The following is a 20,858-nucleotide window of genomic DNA, read 5'->3' as shown; positions in this document are numbered from 1 at the left end:
CTCATCTTGTACAAGGGAATGTCCAGTTTGCCATTTGATTGAAACGCTGCTGTCCGTCTGCGGCTGGATGACTGTGCTGCTTCATTTTTCCTCTCTCTCTTATTTTTCTGTGCATTATATTATATATTTCTTTTTCCTGCTTCTATTTTTACGGTTTATTTTTTGCGGATTATTTTTGTACTTAAGTAACCTCTTGTCTCCAAATTTTGTTATATATTCCCATTTTATCGTCTCTCTCTCTTTAACTTCTCCATATTTTTCCATTTTCCATGTAACTGACAGAAAACATTGTCGATATAGGTATCGGTAGGGCGTATCGACTTATATCCAGCAATAATTTTTTTATTTTTTGCTATTTGCAAAATTATCTAATTTGATTCTTAAAAATAATGAAGCGAGTTGGGTAGTAGTGGCCAGGATGAGGATCGTGAAGAGGACGACGTTGCTCCGATTTTAATATATAACACGGGTGACGACAACGAAGTCCTCGACAATTTTGGAGTGGGAAAAAGGCCGTGTCCCCTTTCATCAACACCAGCATGTGGAGGGCTCCTTAGCCAGCAGACTCCTATTGAGATAAAAATTTAGTGGGCCACTTTACAGTTACAGAAAGAACTAAAAAAGGAAAAAGGTTAAAAGGGGTTCAGGATAACATTCAAAATCTGGAGGAGAATGAGCTTTCATTAGGTTTCACGTGTGGAACTGTTATAAAAATCGGTTTCTGTGAATGTGCCGGTTTCATGAGCAATTCAAGGGTGTCTGGTGTCAAGTTTTTATCATTTTTAACTTATTTTAAATGTTTAATTAATTTTTCATATGTATGTTATTTTTTTAAAAGGACATTTTTAGTCATTTTGGATTATTTACAAAGTGGCAGCCACGCCGTTTCAGTTTCACAAATCAGTTTTGCAGCACTGGTTGATGACTCGGTTTCAGATTTTAATGTCATAGACCGGGCCATAATGTATTTGGAAACTGGAATCCCCCAGATTAGTTCGTTGGTCTATTCCTCAACTAAACGGTGATCCCGAAGAACTCAAACTCCTTGCTCAACTTGAAGAAGATTCCCTCCTAACTCAGACATGGCCTTAAGCTTGTATATGTTTGAAAGCACATGCTCTTAAAAAAGAAGTCAAAATTCAAAATTCATGGGCGCTGTTAGCTTGGATAATGCCTGATACAAAACTTTTGCTGCAGACCTACATTAGTTAAAAGTAAAGGGGGGAGGGTGGACATATATAGCAGCATATAAGTTCAATCACAACAAAGATGTAAATGGATGAAAATTTTGTAGTTCAAAATTTTGCTGCAAATTTACACGGTTGAAGGAAAGGATGATACATATAACACACATGCCCACACAGAGCGACACAAAGGTGGGGAAGAGAGAGAGAAAGAGAGAGATTACATGCGTGTGTGCACGAATTTTTGTGGGTGCGCTGGTGACACTCCCATCCCTTTTCATTTTATAGTTTTTTGTAGTGCTGTGAGCTGCAGAGTTAGTCAATCGGCCGATTCAACAATTCAGCTAAATTGGTAGTGAAGAAACCAAACATATTGAAAGAAAATGTGAAAAAATCTATACAATTAATTAAAAATTAGAAAACTTAAAATATATTAAAAGTTGAGATATATACGGCAGTCTTAAATCAGCCAACAACCAAATAACAAGGGTTTTTTAAATAAAGTGCAGTCCTCTTGAGAAACCCACAAAAGGTATTTCTTCCTTAAAATTTTACGTATGGTAGCAAGAACGAAAGCTTCCACCACAAAGCAAAGCAACAGATAATGCTCCCGTAGCAGTAAAGCGCACGAAGCGTTGGGGGCCTATAACGTGGCGCTGGGGAAACGTTAAAATTTTCCAGCCTCGGCAGAATATTTGCCAGTTGGGGTAGCAGACGAGGGACAGGCCTGGCTTCTGCTCTGGACAAGATGAGGGTGGTGGCTTCATCATAGAGCTTCCATATATGGACAGGCTCATGGGGCTGCCCTTCAATGATTCACCACTTGGAAATCAATGCCCCCTCCTCCTCCTCCTCTTCATCTATGATCGACCATTTTTCAGATAAGGGTACTCAGCACATGGCTGTGTTCCCATGGGGAGAGGGAGTCGTCGCCTGCGCAGGTCCAGTACTCGATTTCCTGGCCGACTCCAACCTGGTCACTTTTCCGCCTCTTTAACTGTGATGAATCTGAAGGCAGACATTCCCACTTCCAGGCGAAGCGATTGAGTTCATATGTGCTTTTTTCTTTTTCTTTTTTTTTTATTTCCCCCAATATATCCTAGGTGCTGGAAAACGCCCAAGGTAATACCTTAACCTTGAATTGGCTGGCGTTGGAGCCCCATGGAAATTGGGAAAGGGAATCTGCCATTCAGAAGTTTCTTAAAAAGCTAGAGGCTTGGAGGCCCTTTTGGATCGTTTGGCTTTAGAGAAATATTGCAAAGTAATGTTTATGTCATTGTTAGCTTTCTTGCTCGCATATGTCCTAGGCATTGATGTTTCAGGTTCACCTGCTACAGTGCCCAAGTCGATTTTTCCTCCGCCATAACCGCCCGGTGATGAGCGCAGACCTTACAGAAAGGGAAGCAGGACCGACTCCCTCCATAATCTCTCTCTGAAGCGATGTGTCGCTTCATACTTAAGCGTGTCCATCCCTCGTAAAAAATGGACACGCATGTGGAGTAAACCAATAATTCCAACAATTGATTGTTCAATTTAACGATATGGATGCAAATAAAAATATATATTTAAGACTATCAGCACGGTTAAAGCTGTCACACACATACATATATATATATATATATATATATATATATATATATATATATATATATATATATATATATATATATATATATAGATCAGACATTTAATATTCTACTGTCTCTCTTCTCTTTTAATACTTAGCCTCAACAATGGCTACCAATGAAAAGGAACAGAGAGACTTGTTAGAGTTGTTCTACCATTGGATTGTGAGATGAAACGTTCTAGTTTTTGTAGTACATTTTAAACTATGAGGTCTGGTGCTCATAATTCTTCCTTTTCTAATGCACCGTCTTTCGAAAGGCCTTTGGCAACGTGCCATTTCGAGTAATTAGTTTTTCTCGGTGTTATTAGCATCGGTTTGTGAACCGAACTGGGGAGGCTGCCAGATTCGGTGAATCGGCTAAAAATATTTTAAAAGAATTAAAAAATAGAATGGTGTATAAAATTTTAAGACAGGTGGCTCTTGAATCGGCTATAGAATTGAACCGATTTGCCACGTATAGGATTTTGGATCCGCCAATTGAGGCAGACGCAGGCTTCTGATAACACTTCTGAGGGTAGTAAGGTTATGCTATGCGTCATATGGGCGTGTTTGAGTTATTCAATGCCTATAAGGGTAAAGGTTGGAAGTTTGTTGACACATGAAGATGAATGTATGTATACCAATGAAAATATTTAATAGCATAGATTTCCATAGATGGTGAAGGGACAATGAAGGCCGCCAGTCCATCCTCTGCTGCGCCCCATGAATGTTTTCTCTTGGGTATTTAAAGAAAACGGAAAAACTAAAATTAAGTTTGTCATATACTGCTAGATGTTTCTTTTTTTTATTTAGCCCTTTTCGTGCCAAAAAATTGTAAAAACTTAACTGCAACGTCCTTTTCCCAAGCATTTTTCACATGGTTATAAAGGGAGAAAAGTCTATCGATTCATTGTCTTTGGAAATGCTGACCTGCAATGGCCTCCAAGAATATAAGGGACAGCGAAAAAATCATTATTGAAAAATTTACATTACAAATCCAACAAAGAAAGAGAAAAAAAACAATGTAGATTTTTACTTTTAAGCATTTAATTCAAGTTTGAATTTCAACAGTTCCAAGATCGCTTGAGATGGGCTAATGGAGATAAGGCAGTCGCGGATCGGGCCCATTTCTTGTTAATGTCGGTCCGAGTCAGCCAATTTAAGAAGCTTTGGAATTCGCTACAGAATCTGATTCGATGAAAAATGAGGACGAGTGGCATGTTTTTTAAATTTTTAGTTATATTATATATTATTCATTTTTTTGTTTTTTCTCTGATTTTTAGATCAAAAATGTAAATTTTGACTTTGATCTGTTTTTCAAATCCTATTCCAGCACTGATTTTTTATTCAGCCAATTCTCAGGAACTTTTTTGTCGACCGCTTCGATTCAAGAATCAATCTAAGCAACACCAGTTTCAGGGACACGGCTGGAATCCAAAGGCTTGGTTCTCTTCTTATTGTGTGAGAGATGGTACAAACAAATAAGTAAATACACTAAAAAATAAAAAATGTGATTTTGGACTATATGCACTAAAAAGGAAAAGGAACTATAAATGCCATTTTGTGCTACCTTATCATGGCTTACAAGTTGCAATATAAAAAGGACCTATAATTAGCTTTAGTAGTTTTCATACTTTTGTTTTGTGAATAGATGCCGGAAAGTTAGTGGTAACTTCTTGGTAAACTCTTTACACGTCTCACATGATGAAAAGGGTGATAGCCATGTGCAAGGGGGCCACGGATGTTTTTTTAAAAAATAAAACATTTGTAACTGAAGTTTTTCACAAAATAATAACGGGTCCCTAACATACACTTTTTTCAAAAAATTCAGCACCTGCCGACATATCTTTTTCAATAACACTATGTAATGTACTTTTTAGATAAACCTGCACCAGTCACAAAACAAGACGCCATCGCACACTTGGAGACCCCCCGGGTAGGGTCGTGAAGGGCTCAGACTTGCCCCCTCAAAATCCCACAATATTTTGGTGTGGTTCGAAAGCTCTGCTTAATTATTCGAACTGGACATTTAAAGGTATTAGTTTGTTTTTAATTGACAGAGTATTTACATATACAGTTGAGACATTATGTCATAATATACTGGCGTCAACAAGCATCGGACTAGGTGTTGTACGATGTTTTAGCCCTTATATATATATATATATATATATATATATATACACTTCTAAGGGTGTGACAAAAACATGAGATATTCTCACACTGTGTCTTAGACAGAGTGTCCTTGACACCACTTCTGAGCATGCCAAACACCCTCTAAGATCCGATTCCTATACTTGCGCCAGCTTCGATTCCAAGCTCCAGTCCACAATTTTTAGACAGTGTGTTCTTGACATATCTGAGCATGTCAAACACCTTTCAAGATCTGATTCCTAAACATGCTCCAGGTTAAGATCCCCAAGCTCCAGTTCACAACGTTCAATGTAAATAATATGAAGAAGAGATCTGTATTGGATGTAGACCGCGTTTAGTTTCCGTTCATTTAGCATGTTTGAAAGGCAAATATGTTTTCTCCTTGGTAGAGACAAAAAAGAATGTCTCCGGACAATCAAATGGGGGTGAAGGGTGGACAGATGTTTATTTAGGGCTGTGCATCGGGCTGGGATTGCCCCAGCCCCATTTTGACAGCATAGGCCTAAGCCTGGCCGGCTGGCCCAGTACAATTTCAATTAAAAAAAATTAAAGTCTTTATGCTATAGATATAAATATAAGAAAAATATTCAAAAATATTTTTTTAAAAACTAATAATAATGTATGTTATAGAGTCGAGTTAGGCATCGACCCCAGCCTGAGCCCGACCCTATTCATTATAGAGTTCGAGCTGACCAAAACCTAATTTTGCAGCCCAGTTCAAGCAGCGAACTCGAAAGCCCAACAAACCTCCGGCCTGATGACCCAGCGCTATTCCAACCCCAATGTTAGCAAAGATTCATCTAAGCAAAGACCCAAACGGGCGGAACCCTCTCCACACCAACTTACCATACCACAACCACTGGAGTTCCGAAAAGGAAACCTCTCCTCTCACGGAAAGCCCGAGTGTCAGAGGATGGGCCAAAGAAATTAACTACCTCCTCTCGGTATTGTGGAGCCCAACCAATGCACAATAATTTTTATAAAAGGAAAGGTACTTCAGTACTCGATCCAAGTACCCCGTCGGTTAAAGAAGCCACCAACTGGCAACTGCTGTGGCACATGGCTGTGTTTAAAAAATCGGCTATTCAGGTGCTAGACTCACCTCATACCAACAAGGCCATCCAACGAAAAAGGGGACTAAACGCCCAGGACCCACAATCGAGGACTACCACCACATACACGTGATAGGAATATGAAAAATGGGATAAGCTGATGAGTTTGACCTAAGGACGTGTTAGTACACATGCTTATCCCATACGTTCTGCATTAATTAACGTAACTTGACAATTCATGCATCAACCAAAGGCATAAAGTTCGATGCCCTCACCTTTCCACGTTGCGGAATATTCAAGAATTATCGATGCCACTGCCCCGTGAATCCGTGATCGGCCAACAACTGCTTCATCTGCATCACTGGCAACAGCATGTATCACACAAGTAATATACAGAATGTAATATTAAGGCGCATAATTGAGCTGTGAACAGCATTATTTTAGCACTATTGTGCATAAGTGGCGCAATTTGGGCAAACAAAAACCGTAATGCAGCACACGCAGTTGCAGACACCACCACTAGCAACCATGTACTGGTTAACACGCGGCAAAAGATTAAACGTGCGGCGAGTATGAAACAAAATTATGGAAGCTAGTAACCCCAACAGAGAAGGCACATGCTACTTGTGGGCAATGGGCTGGGTACCGGATGGGTACTGAGCTTGGGCTAATTATTTTACATCCTGACTGGTCCGATTAAAAAAGTTTGTTGAGTTGGATTGTTTGGCTCTAGTAACGCAGGCAGCTCTTTTATAACCTTAGCCGGTCACAAAATTGTTGATCCTGTAATGCAGGCGGCTCTTTTATCATGTATTTCTATTGAACTTCGATAAGAGCATTGGAAGCAAGGAAACAGAACCATTGATGTGATTCTTTCTAACGGCTAAGGTTGATAAAACTAGAAATAGCCACAGAATATTAGATACTAGAAACAACGACAGGAGAACCAAAGTTCAAGATGCATACCTCCCTCATTTCCATAATGATCTTAGTCCGCAAATCGCAGTAGGAACAAACCTTGTTCCATGGTACTTCCATGAGATTCCTCTTTCTTATTCAAAAGCAAGCCTTGGAGAGGGCTTATCTGTGCTTGACAGGAAACCAAATATAAGATCCCTCTGAGCGCAACAGAGACTAAGTTTGAAGGAGCATCCTGATAAACAGAGTAAGGATCCCTCTGAGCGCAACAGAGTCTAAGTTTGAAGGAGCATGCTGATAAACAGAGTAAGGATCCCTCTGAGGGCAATAACGTCTGAGCTCGAAGGAACATCCCGATAAACAAAGCAACAGAAAAAGCCAAACATTGTTGCTTACACTTGCTAGTGACGGTGGACTGCACACCAGAATATTGAATTTCCTTCAAAAGAAAATGCTTGTGGAACTGCAAGTCGTCGTCCATGAATTACCTGAACTTTAGAGTACTTTTTACTATGGAAGCCAACGTCTAAACACGAGGTTTACTGCATCCTAATAATTGAATTGAAATCAAACAAACAACTCAAAATATGCATATGAAACATTTAAGCAGGAGTTTGAACTAGGAATGCAATTGTATAGGTATCATGCTCGATCGGCTACAGAATTACCATCCCATTGAGTCTCCAGCAAAATTTATGTTTAACGACTTCTAACTTGAAGCCATATACGAAGTTCCAAATGCTTCGCTTGAGTATAAGCATCCCTCTAAGAAAAAATACTAAAACTAGGCAAACCGATACACGAATAAGTAGAAGCAGACCATTCGCTGGTTCAAGAATGAGATCAGGGAAAAGCCCTTGATCGAGCAATTCAAAGTGAGATGAGAGCAAACATATCATCCCGTACATTGTAATCTTCTGCTTAGTTTTTACCTTTAAACGTAGATCACTCTTCTCTAGGTTCAACTCGCGCGATACACCCGAGATACGAGTTAGCGCTCAGGTAGGAGGCAGACCAGGAGAGAAACTCTCACTACCTGAATACCGAAACCAGAATATGGAGAATACTACAGCAAACATGGAGTAGACTAAGACGACCTTCGCACAGACCCGATAGTCCACATTGAACGGTTCTTCGGATATGTGACTAAAATCATCCAGCATTGCCCCGATCATGGCGTCCAGGCACTTTTTCGAGCGCTTGTCAATGTCCGACGAGTTCATTACCTGGACTCGAGCGTTCTGCATTACCCGGAGGACGGTTTTAAGCTCACGATCACTGACTTTCTCCCCTCGATCAATGATCGAGATATCATCTTGATCACCGGCGACAATTTCCGAAGCCGAGGTAGTTCCTTCGCTCGCTTCAGGCGATTCAAACGCCTCCGCTTCCCAGCAGGCGACGAGTCCCTGCGTTACAATAGGGACGACAGAGAGTCCGATTAAGGAATCAATAAGGCAAAACTCAATCGGATTCCGGAAGAACTTGCAAAAGTTTGGAGGAAATTCCTCCCGTTCTGTGGATCAGAAGAAATGCCGCTGATTCTTGACGATCGGGCTTGAATTTCCTTGTCAAGCATGATCAAACCCGTACATTCTTGACGATCGGAAAAGAAATTTCGCGGTAACACTGAACCAAAAGAGGAAGCTCGAAGAAAATTCTGGACGCACATTTTCTGGAGGCGTCTCCGGCGTCGCTGACAGGCCGACGTCTGGTTTCCTCGCCGGAGTATCGATCAACCTACGGACGGTGGCCTTGCGGGAGTTCCTTGGGGAAGGAGTCATGCTGCGCGGGAAATTCAGAACGGATCTACCATATTTATGTGCAGGTCTGCGGGTCAGATCCGTAACAACAACCCTACCCGGAGAAACTCCGAAGTTCGCCATATTGGCGTAAAAAACCCGATCCGAAATATGACAGGGTGCACCAGATCCAGATCCAGATCCAGCGATCATGTATCTGGATTGAACAGATTTCATATAAAATTTTGGAAAAAGCACCTTCATTTTTTCATTATTCAAACAAATGCACCTTAATCATGCATTACGCTTTTAGCCTTAAACAAAAAAAAAGAAAAAAAAAAAACCGTTTCTGCATTACGTAAAGCACCTTAGGCATGCATCAGAATATCATTTTACCACTCGCAGTCAAGATAACGTTTTGCACATTTGGGCTCGTCAACTATGATAAATACCGGCGATATCCAAATTATAATTTAAATTCAAATCGGCCAATATATTTATTGTGAATACGGAGAAAATATTATTTCGTGCACATTTGAAAAATAAAATAGAACAGTATGCAAAAATAAAATAATATGTTAAATAACTTAAATTTATTGACAAGTAATACAACACTAAAAGCGTATTGTATATGGCATGTAAATTGAACTGATTTGCAACTTATCAATTAGAATCTATCGATTATGGCCGATTTTTATAAGGTTGATAAATATTGTGTAAGTAGGAGGAGTATTTCATATATTGATCAACAATTGTCAAAATTTCACCCTTACTTTCAATCTCCTCAAGGTATTATGCTTATTTTCGATGTTCTGAGGTGATGCTCTCACTATACTTCAACTCGCTTATTAGTGCTCCATCTCTTGTAATATAACAAGTCAACTTTTTGAGAGTTCAAAATGGATACCAACCACCTACCAGCCAAACATCATGCATTACGTGTTGCGTCAACCCCGTTAGGGATTCAGTATTTCATACTTCCACGGTTACAATATTTTCCTATTTATTGACATTCCCCATTTTATGTGTAGAAAATTTAATATTAATTGCTTGAATAATGAATTAGAATATCTTTTTTCGATGAATTTGACATACCAACATTGTTAGAGAATGTTTATTTTTTAACAAATCAATGTGTTGTGTTTGGGACTGTTATAAATTAAGTTTTCTATGTAGGGGACACAACATAACCGGTAGAGTGATAAGTTGATGGCAGTGGGATTTTTATAAGCCACATTTAATTGTGCTAAAAGATAGAGTGGAAGAATTGTACTAAGTGATGTACATTGGCCGCATATTTAATGTGGCTGTCTCTTACTGTGGTTATTTGAGTTTATTGGCCTTACTAAAGTCCTGATAGCTTTTTAATGAATAATGTATTATAATAATATGGTGATGAATATATATATATATATAAGACATATGACCAACTTCAAGATCAAATGGGTACAATATTATGTGCAGTTTAGAACTATAGTTTTTTTAATAAAAATATGCTCATGTTTTGATTAAACAACAAAAACAGGTTAAAACGTGCCTCACGTTAAAAACTAGAATTCTTTTATAAAAATATGCTCATGTTTTGATTAAACAACAAAAACACGCTTAAATTTTTAGATATTTTATTTGTCTTTCTTTAACTAGCTAAATAAAAAAAGCCAAAACTTAAACACGTTTAGTAGAATTTTCTTTAAAATTAGGGACCCTATGCTTAATTCATGGTGGACCCGGTTTTAGTTTAATTGCATGCACGGTAGGAAGTCGATATCGGGTCATACCCTACCCTGGTCTGAAGGTCCCGGCCCGATATCAACGGATCGGTTCCGCAATTCAAACTGAATCCAATCGCTATTGGCGGGAAGTTTCCTTGCCCTAACTCGAGTTTGAGAAGCAAGGGGATCCGTTTCGCCTCCATTTCGTCGTCCTTTCTCTACCTGAACTCTAATTTGCCGGAAGCGTTTCCCGCCTCTTTTTGTCCATTGTCAATCGAGAGAGAGAGAGAGGGATCGGAGCCCGAACTGAGCTTTTGTTTGGACAGCAATGGCGGCTTCTTCTTCATCCAGAGACGATTTTTCGGGGACCGACGATTTGTTGGGGACCATCGATCCCGCGTCTTCTTCGTCGCCGTCCTCCTCCTCCGGCGTGGAGATGCTGAAGCGCGCGTGGAGGAACGAGAAGGCGGCCCCGGAGATTCTCCAGTATGAGGAAGAGTTGGTCGAGACCTTCCGCGAACAAATCCGATCGAGAGTGAGTTTGGTTTCTAGAACCTGCGGACTGGGCATCTAATTTCTTTATTACGAGAATTGCAATTGGTTATCATCTTGACTCTTTGTTGAGGAAGGCGTTTGAATTCGGGTGCTTATCATGGGAAAGTAGGATAGTTGAACTGTTTCTGTCTTCATACTTCTCGTACTAACCCAAATTTATTCATAGCTTTTTTTTTTTTTGGGGTGGGGGGGGGGGGGGGTCGGCGCGCAGAAGTGATGCATAAAACTGTTGTGATGCTTTTGTTGTTGTAACCAACTTGTGAAAAATATTAGAAACGAATTCAGCAAGCCATGTGTGGAAAAAATTCTGTGTCTATGTGTTTGGCGTATGAATTATCTCCTCGCGTTAATTGCATCAATTTGGAACGCCTACCCGTTGAATTGCCAACTTTGAGTATCATGGACTAAAACCTTCAGTTGTTACATCCATTGATTCGTTGTCAGTTAAATTTGTTGTGTTTTGATTTATGGCACTTTGTTTTCGATCATTCCATGGAATTCAACGATTTAATTCAGTTCGGCGGTTGCCTAAGCTTGATATCAGCTTTTATGGATAGGGTTCCTAGTTCGAACTGATTATCAGAAGTTCTGAAACTATTGATTTGAATACCATGTATTGATTGTTTAAAGATTGAAGTCTGTATCAGGATCTTGTTGTGGATGGCCCAACTTTACTGAAGATATTCGTAAAACAGGAGCGGACTAAAGGTAATGAACTGTGACAATGAGAGAAACCATCGTCCATAGTTGTTTCTTGGTGAACGAATGGGCGACTTTGTAGCATGAACACTACAGGTTAAAAGGATAATTGTGGACTTAAGAGCAGTGGTAGAGATTGCCGCACTGTTGTAGGTAAATTACTGCTGACATGATGTATTTCACTTGATTATGACCTGGACTATAAATCTATGATTTTCCAGAAATCAATTTTGACACACATTTGCTTACATTGTGGCGGTGAGATTCCATAGAAGTTAGGAAGCAGTTTTTCCTGGGTCAGAATTCTGCGCTGCAGAGTTAAACTATCTTGGTGACAACTGAGTGATATTAGACCATTTTACTCCATTAGCCAAGTTATATACTTATTCACAAGTGCTAACCTGCCTTCTTCAGCCAACGAAAATTGGGTAAATTTGTGCTGGATGATTTGGAAATTTATGCTTGAATATGGGAGTTTATAACGTATAATGTTGTTTCATCTGGTTATCTGGCATAGGTACTAATCTCAATAGGTTGGTGGCCATTTTGATGATACAGTTTTGACTGTTACTCAGGACTTTCTTTTCTCATTTATCTAATGCATTCATATCACAAAAATGTTGTTTTTGTTATCCCTTGTCTATGCATTTTATGGATGGACGCCTAAAAGCTATATAACTGATGTTACATAGGGAAATAGATGTAAGTCATTATGAATCTATAGTATATGAACCTACATATCTCTTTTATTGTCTAAGACATGCAAGATTCAAGATGTTATGCTGTCTATTTGAACATTCATATTTAAACATGACAGCTAGAAGGAGATTAGCTTTCAGAAAGTACCATATTTGACTGCCAAACAATGGTTCATGATATTTTGAGTGTGCGGCGTTTTATCTAAACTGCTCCTAGTCTTATTTCATGTGGAAATATGGCATTAAATTTAAGGCGGCTTCTTTTCTTCCCCCATATGCTATCTTTTGTTAGGCATGGAACTGGTGATGTTACATATTCATGATTGGACCTTTTCAGGAAGATATCATCGATAATTATTCTGGTGGTGGAACTGAAGATCTCATGTTATCGCTTTTTCGCATGGATTTGGACCGTACATTGTTCATTTTGCGGTCCTATCTCAGGATTAGGCTACAAAAGGTACCTATCTGCTGTTGTCTAGATTTCCACATTGTTCATTTTGCGGTCCTATCTCAGGATTAGGCTACAAAAGGTACCTATCTGCTGTTGTCTAGATTTTCTCTTCAAACCTGTGGTTAACTTCCATTGGTTCTTATTTTTTCACTTTACAGATTGAAAAGCATGTGTTTCACATTTGTAAGAGTAATCTTTGGAATAGGCTCTCTAAGACAGAACAGAACTTTGCTACAAGGTGAAATCTGTTACTCTTAACCTATCTCAAAATTTTCATGCATCTTCCCCACATTCTTGTTTTGATATAATCTGATGGTGTTGTTCAGGTGTACAGACATCCTGGAAAAACATCTTGAACAGTCTGTGCTGGGGAAATTGCCTTATGGCTATCAGTCCATATTGAAGCAGTCCATCTCCAGTGAAGATATCGACATGGGTACTTTTAGTTGCCTGTTCCACTTGTGAATTTGTTGGAATCATCATCCTTTTCCCTATAGCTTATGCCGCACCTTGAATTGGAAGATGCCGTTTCTTGATTGTTTGGTGATGTTATGGTTGTAAGAATGTTGTATTAAGGCCATAGTAGTCTTTAATGTTATTAGAGGATGCACGTTTAGGATGTCACTAATTGAAATAGAAAAATCAACTAGTTGTTTAAATACTAATGCTACTAATGTAGGCACTTCATCATAGACTAAACCTCTTTGCAGGATTGTTGTTGTTGCTGAAGCTTTCGTACATGTAGTCCCTAGCTTTTGCCATCCCAATGGCTGTACTTCACTTGCAAGCAACAGCCACATTAAACTCTCAGATCTAAATACATCTGAAAATTCTGTTATGTGCTTGTTCTTAAGAATCTGCCCTCTATTAATATATGCAGCCTAGGATCTGATCCCTCATGATTGCTTCCAAGGCCTCTATTATTTTCTGCAAGCTTTGCCTACAGAACCAAGCAGACCTCACCATGCTGGAGTTTATATACTTCAATGGTACACTTCATAATGCGGTTCCTTGGCATGTCAATGATGTAACACACGACCCTAGCAATAGCAGCCCACACCTCCATCTCTTGGGGCATTTTGTCTCACGGTTGCATCTGCATGCCTTTTGTTTCTAGCTACAGGTTTGACTTAATTAAAGAGCTCCAACAAATGGAAATTTTCAATTAAGACCTGCTTTCTTAGTTGGTGTTTAGAAGAAAGAATGGTGAACTTATTGGAAAGCTCGAAAATTTTCCATCAAGCTTGAAGTGATCATCTTGATTAAAATGGCAAAAACCTGAGTTGGTGATGGTGGTTCCGAAACTTTTTTCTCTCCCCATCTCCATCTTCGCATGACTTTCGTTCATGTCTCTCCCCTTGTTAAACCCCTCTTATCTCACTGCTAATATGATGGTACGAGTATATGCCAAAAAAATGGGAAAGGTTGTTTGGTCCCTTCATGAAAGAATGAGCCTTTAGTTGTTCATTTGACATTGCTTTGGCATTAGTTGGTTGATGCTTCTCCACTGCTTTGGTTTTTTTTCACTGGATGTACTTCTGTGCATTCTCTGGCTGAACAGTTCTCAGTATTGGTTGATACACGAGTATAAGAAGATGAGAAAGGTCATTCCCTCTCAAACAGATGAACCCTTTTTCATTTGGCAGCATGTTGGCATCCATTCTATGATGCTCCACCATCGGTTTGGTTTCTTTTCCTTTTTGTGTACTTTCTGAACAGTTCTGAATTTTTTTTGGAGCATACATTACACTTTATCCTGTATCTGATGCTATGGCTGTTATTCACGAAACCCAGGGTCAATGGTTTGTTTTATCTGAATGATCTTACATGTCTTTACGGAGCTACATCCTACAGTTATGCGTATTTTTTCTTTATTCACCTTGTGTACATTTATCGCTGTATTGACTAGTCTGTTCTCATGATCTTATCACTTTTTGTCAATATCTCAATTTGGATGCTTACTTTTTTCCACGTTTGCATATTAGTAACATATGATAAAATACTGATCGAATATATTACTGACTTTGGCTTTTATTCTGCAGTTCCTGAGCCTCGGTTGGACACTTTTGTCTTTTGCAAGAGTCGGGATTCCATTGGATCCTTCCAGCTGGATGATTAGTAAGTTTTTATCAGTTCCTTTTCCCACTGTTCTGATCATGCCACGTGATTTGCGAGTAACTGACTTGGAAAAATATCTTGTTAAACTGCGGATTGGTGGTCTTGAAATTTATGTGTCTAAGGCTAAACTTTTACATGACCTGTCATAAAATTAGTTTAAGCTATTATTATGACTTCATCCATGATAGATGGTCTGGGTATTTATATCACCTAATTATGTTTTTTCCATTATGTAAATTGTGCATATTTTGTCCCTCTCATCAGTAGAGATATCAAAAGGTTGAGATGGGTTGAAATATTTGACCAGCTGATCAACGTTATTTTTCTCTCAAATTCAGTAAGTTCCTATATATCTCAATTTATATGTCCGTACATGAATTGGGATCTCAAATATGTATCAGTAATCATCTGAAATAAAAAATATACAAAATTGTTCCCCTATCTCAAAATGCGGCTGGAGATTGTAGAGTGTTTGAATCCTTAGGAAACAAGATTCAGGAGAATCAGGGCCAATGGATTCAACGGGCTGAATATTCCGCGTGAACTAGGAGTTAGATGCCCTTTCCTGTTCAAAAGAAGAGATTAAGTTCTGTAGTCTAGGGTCGTCTATTTCTGTTCATGCTGACTCAATCAATCTACAAATGGAGGATTGATTTGAACTCTACGGCAGGTTGTAGAAGTACATAATCACAAGGATCAGTGTGCTGTGGGCCTAGTATTCTGAATCTCTGATTAACTTATAAAACTGTACAGACCACCATATGTGGGGAGCTGGTGGTAAGAGGGAAATGTTAAGCTAAAGACCTTCTTTGATGCCTTATGAAACTCACATGGGGTTTTTTCAAGAGGTACACCCATTATGTGGTCTGGTCCTTAAAGGGCTTTGTCATTTAGCACAAAATCGACAAAAGAAAGAAAACTTGCTGATCAAGCAGGGCAGGTAGTGTTGATCAGCTCAATTGATGGTTATGCTGCTGCTTCCGCATTTTTTTCCTTCGTCCGTTCCTTCTATGTGTTTATGCATGTGTATGTCTGCACTTGACAATATTTGCACACAAACGGGCTATGTGATATTTTAATCTGTCTTCATCACGTGGCTGGCAGCGGAGAGGAAATTGTGGACCTGGTTGCTGATGATCTATACATCCTGCGGTACAAATCTATCAAGGCACTTGTGGAGAATGGAAGAATAGATCTTCTCTAAGATGCCTAGTCCTCTTATTCTACCAGTAGTGTTGTGCCACTTGGCATGATCTGAGCAGCATATACTTCCACATCTTCTCTTAGCCGTCAAGCAAATGGCCTAAAGCATCTTCAGGACAAGGGAATCAACCACATACTTTGTTGTCCATGAATATGTGAACGATGATGGTTCCTATAATTCCAAGGGAATAAAAAAAAGTATGTCATTATTATCCACTTTAACAACATATGCAACTGTTTCTTCTCTTTCTGCTCTTTTTCTTTTTTATCTTTGTGGACATGGGAATGACCTAAGTCACACAGACTGCAAAGTGACTGCCGCACCCGTGTTGACACGATTCGGTGTGGGTGCAGCTGCGGCTCGGATTCGCACCCAACACAAGTCAACAAGAGTCGGGTGCGGTCAAACCATGTCAAGCTCATTTTCGTCCTTTTTTGATATTTTTATTTTAAAAATTTTTAACTTTAAAAAAAGGGTTTAGCATTTTTTTTACAATTTATGTGTTTTGTTTACTTGTTTAATGTTTGTACTTTGTAAGCATGTTAATGCTTAACATGTTACATTCATATACACAATACATTATAACTTATAAGTATGTAATATATAATGTTCATATATAATTTATCCATAAAGTGTGTACTGTAGAGTATATAGACTGTAGTGTATACTCTAAATTTCTTAATTCTTATATATATATATATATATATATATATATATATATATAAAATAATTAATAATCACAAAGAAATATTTTGGCTGCACTTAAATGCACTTAAATTTTTAGGGATGTACCGCTCCGGCACCCGCACCTCTCACCTATGTGACAGAGGGGACGACAGATGCCAACAGGTGGATCAAATGTGGTTGGATCTATCCTAGTCAAGTGACTATTCACAGGTATGATCTTAAACTAGAATGAGGTTGTGTTCTCCTATTAGAGCTGGCTTCATTTGCTGAGATTTTTGAATCCCATTTCTAAAAGTAGTTTTTATTGCTTCATCTTGAAGATCCATTCTGAATCTGTGATACCATTTTTCAAAATTCTCATTAGACCCAATATTTCATATGGATCAAGTTTGCTAACTTACCAGATGTAGTTCGAATTAGACCATCTTAGCCATTTTGTAAAATTAAAACATGGGTTTAGGTATGCTGTGGCCCAGGTCTCTGAAAAGGCCTTCAAAGCATGATGATGATAACATGAAAAGGGAGTTTTCAAAAGCAACCCTTAGATTTTGAAAATTATAAGTGCCATGGAAGTTTTTCATATTGTTAGACACACTTTTTTAGAAAGTTCAGTGAGCTTTTTCCCGCTGCTAACAGAGGGAGAATGACCATTAATTCGTTATGGACTTTTTTGCCTTTTTAGCTTTACCTAATTAAATGAATCGTATATAAAACCATTTGCGTCTGTAGTGAAGTTAGATGGATTGGAAAATATGCAACATCATTTTGTAGTGGTCCGTTGCTGCAAATCTTTGTGAATTATGAGCTTTTAAGCTTCATTAGTTTACCACCTGTGGTGGTAAGCGTGTGGTACGCGAGAAAGAATTTAAAGGGTGGTAAGTTGGAGACGCCGGATCGAGTTCTAACTTTGTCTATATTGTCCGAGTTATTCTCACTTTGTTGTCTAAAGAGTAAAAGAGTTTCTCAGCCTTTTACATGTGACGGTGAAAGGGCCCAACTACCTAATGATATGCAATTGATTGGCCTTACTTTTCAATTGACTACGAGCATTGTCCTTCTATCAGGTTTTTTTGTAATCAATATATAAAAAAATAAAAATGAAAATGAAATAACACACCTGCCCCATTAATCTGTTTCTCAAACCTCATGGCTTGGACGGTTGAACCGTGGCAATCTAAATCAACACCTCTGAGATTTTCATTTAGGCCCCAATTTTTTGTTTAATATTACTAAACGATATCGAACTTGTATGAATAGTATTTAAAAACCTGAGCTTTTGGGCATAAAGCTAGTGTTATTTCTTATTATAATAGAAAGGAGTGTCGGCTAATTTTATTAATAATTTTATTTGTAGAACTAAATTTAGAGATTTTAAAGTAATTTAAGAAATTGGAAAAAGGAAAAAAAATACACTCTGGAAGCATAGCAGTGAAAAGCGGATACTTATATATATATATATATATATATATGTATATATATATATTCTGCCCTTGGACCTTCACACCTTGTTTGTGAAAACTTCCTGTTTCTCGGTTGGTTTGGCCTTCAAATCTTAAATTTCATGTTGACGAATACTCATAGTGATTTGGTAGTATATATACGCATATATATAGTTAACTTGGTGGTCAAGATTTTGCGTTGTTTATAAGAGCCTCACTTTTCTACCCTTTCTTCTGAAAATGACATCATCGTTATTTTATTCTGCAAAATGACCCAAGCAATGTTGGCATCCTCTTTTTTCAATTCAATTTGCACAACGGCCCTTTCATTCTTGTGGAAAGCTAACTTGCCTTTTTTTGTGAGAGGAGATTTCACCATAGTAAAAAAATGGAGATGGAGTTGTTCTTTTTGAGAAAGAGAGAGAAAAGACGCTGAACAATCATACTGAATAACGTTGGCAAATTGGTATCTTCTTTTTATCCCTCAGACGACGAGAGGGAAAGATTGCACCATAATGAAAAATGGTAACATGAGTTCAGCTGTCTGCTTTCTACAGAGAGAGAGAGAGAGAGAGACAGAGAGAGAGAGATTTCACTGGTGAGAAACGATAATACGGGGTTATTCTCTTTGGGAGAGAGAGCGAGAGAGCTGAACAATCAAAAGATTTAAAACGCGCCTCCCAACCCGAAAGGTCCCCTGTCCAGACCCACGGTGAGGATCCTCACGAGGTCGTCGCAGGAGACGCCCTTCGTCCCGTCCCCGCCGCCCATTCGCAGCATCGCCCTGATCTCCTTGTCGCTCGCCGGCACCCCAGCCCAGCTCATGTACTCCCTGAGGTCCGAGAACCCCACCACCCCGTCCCCGTCCCGATCCATCACCCGGAAAGCCTCATCCATCACCCGCCGCCCCGCCGCCTTGCCGGCCCTGGCCGGCCCCAGCACCTTCTCGAACTCCTCCAGCTCCACGAACCCGTTCTTGTTCGCGTCCGCCACCGATATCATCGTCCCTATCTCCTCCTCGTCCACAAACCCCGCCGCCCTGAGATCCTCGGGCCCGATCCGCCCGTCCCCGTCCGCGTCCAGCACCACGAACGCGTCCCTCAGATCTGGTTTTCCGGCGGCCGCCGAAAGCGGATACCTCTCGGAGGGACACATAGCGATCGGAATCTCCAGCAAAGAGACAGAGAGGGAAGGACAGAGACAGAGAGAGAGGGTGATACGGAGGAGAGCGCTCCGGGGCGTTTATATAGGCGAGGCCGGGGCGAGGAAGGTTCCCGTCAAATCGGAAGACGTGTGGGATGACGTCAGGAATTCTTTCCACTGTTGAGTCAAAGTGTCATTCCAGTGGGCATGAATGTGACCACCTATCAGGTCCGATTCGTTTTGGATCACATTGTTGGATTCAAACATTTGATCCAAAGTAATGCTTTCCTTATCTGGATCTCAGATCTGAGACCAAATCTAGTTCGCACTAAGCTTGTTTTCGCCTTTTTGGTATTGAACCCAAGTAATGAAACCCGCTCCAAAGATGGCGTTAGTTGCAATGAGGTGCGTAGGTTTGTAAGATTGTGACCGTGAAATAGGAGTAGAGGAGCAAAAAGTTTTTTTCACGAAGCACTAAGCATATAGTTAACAAATTTTCTCGAGTCTCTGAAGTTATTCTATTAATTAAACTCAGATCCACCTAAAATCAACCAATATATTTGACAGAGCCCCAATCTATTTCTGTCCCTGCCTTGAAAAAGACATATTACACATCATCGATCGTCTGGTAACATGAACACTTTATAATTGAAATAGATTCATCAAACGCTCGAACTAAACTACGCATCATGTCGTGGTTCAGTCACAAGGAAAATGTAATAGATCTAATCTTGTTGTGCCGAAATGTGAAACAAAGTAAATGATCGGATCTATTTCCTTGGAGACAACCTATGAAGTTGGACCAAAAGTATCGGATCTCGTTTAGAGGATCCGTTATCTACACACGCCAGGAACACGATTGGGACAATCGGATCAGCCGGATATCCGATCCATTTTTTTCACCACCAAGAGAGAGAGGATGGCCCCACTTCGAGAGGTGAGGTTGGGAGTGGGAACGCAACACGTGAAGTCTACTCTCTTTGACTTTCTCCAATTCTTGTGCTCCAAGTTTCTAGAGTGTTCCAACGAATAAATTAGAGGCAGGAAGACATTCTAGATTTCACATCCTTTTTGTTTTATATTCCAAAAGAACCTTTTAATTCCAAAATGGTGCTCGGTAACCTTTTCACTCCATGGGATATTGCTTTGAGCATAAGGTTAGGGTGGAGCTAGAAATTTTTTTTTTATGAGAAAAGCCAAACTATTGTAACAAAACTGGTAAGACATAAGTACCTTGAGCAAAAGGACATTTGGCTTGCTCATTCTTGGCCTTGTAGCTCAGTCGCATGGAGAGGCATTTCCAATGCCTGGAAGATCCTCCAGGGGTGTCGCACAGGTGGCTACCTTGAGTGGTGTATTGTCGACACATCCACAGTTTGATTCATCTGAGTGCTACTCCTTTATAATGCAAACAGTGGTATGTGCGACATTCGAGTTAAAGGATATGTTGTAAGATCACATAAGTCCTGAAGCAGCTCCGTATTTTAAGGGTAAGA

General features: G+C 39.5%; 3 protein-coding genes across 4 annotated transcripts; 1 reads left to right on the top strand and 2 right to left on the bottom strand.

Annotated features, from left to right (window-relative positions):
* Nucleotides 1-7,695: 7,695 nt before the first annotated feature.
* On the bottom strand, nucleotides 7,696-8,797 carry LOC126410107 (uncharacterized). Its single transcript, XM_050078097.1, has 2 exons — nucleotides 8,582-8,797; nucleotides 7,696-8,320 (listed from the first exon to the last, which is right to left on the bottom strand). The coding sequence occupies exons 1-2, from the start codon at nucleotides 8,795-8,797 to the stop codon at nucleotides 7,910-7,912; spliced, it is 627 nt and encodes a 208-aa protein (XP_049934054.1). The 3' UTR covers nucleotides 7,696-7,909.
* Nucleotides 8,798-10,559: 1,762 nt separating this feature from the next.
* Nucleotides 10,560-16,918, top strand: LOC116254542 (DNA replication complex GINS protein SLD5). 2 transcript variants are annotated; one of them, XR_007573437.1, is made up of 7 exons: nucleotides 10,560-10,900; nucleotides 12,655-12,777; nucleotides 12,930-13,009; nucleotides 13,098-13,207; nucleotides 14,814-14,889; nucleotides 15,994-16,290; nucleotides 16,878-16,918. XR_007573437.1 is itself a non-coding variant. In XM_031629994.2 (6 exons), the coding sequence occupies exons 1-6, from the start codon at nucleotides 10,694-10,696 to the stop codon at nucleotides 16,091-16,093; spliced, it is 696 nt and encodes a 231-aa protein (XP_031485854.1). In that variant the 5' UTR covers nucleotides 10,560-10,693; the 3' UTR covers nucleotides 16,094-16,319. The 2 variants fall into 2 exon arrangements, 1 of the variants encoding a protein (XP_031485854.1); XM_031629994.2 differs by lacking the exon at nucleotides 16,878-16,918 and having other exon boundaries at nucleotides 15,994-16,319.
* Nucleotides 16,919-18,662: 1,744 nt separating this feature from the next.
* On the bottom strand, nucleotides 18,663-19,438 carry LOC116254543 (calcium-binding protein CP1-like). Its single transcript, XM_031629995.2, has one exon. The coding sequence runs from the start codon at nucleotides 19,372-19,374 to the stop codon at nucleotides 18,886-18,888; it is 489 nt and encodes a 162-aa protein (XP_031485855.1). The 5' UTR covers nucleotides 19,375-19,438; the 3' UTR covers nucleotides 18,663-18,885.
* Between the last annotated feature and the right edge of the window lie 1,420 nt (nucleotides 19,439-20,858).

The sequence above is a fragment of the Nymphaea colorata genome, chromosome 5 (genome assembly GCF_008831285.2).
Source record: "Nymphaea colorata isolate Beijing-Zhang1983 chromosome 5, ASM883128v2, whole genome shotgun sequence".
NCBI classification, from domain to species: Eukaryota; Viridiplantae; Streptophyta; class Magnoliopsida; order Nymphaeales; family Nymphaeaceae; genus Nymphaea; species Nymphaea colorata.
This window is presented reverse-complemented; position numbering and strand designations above follow the sequence as displayed.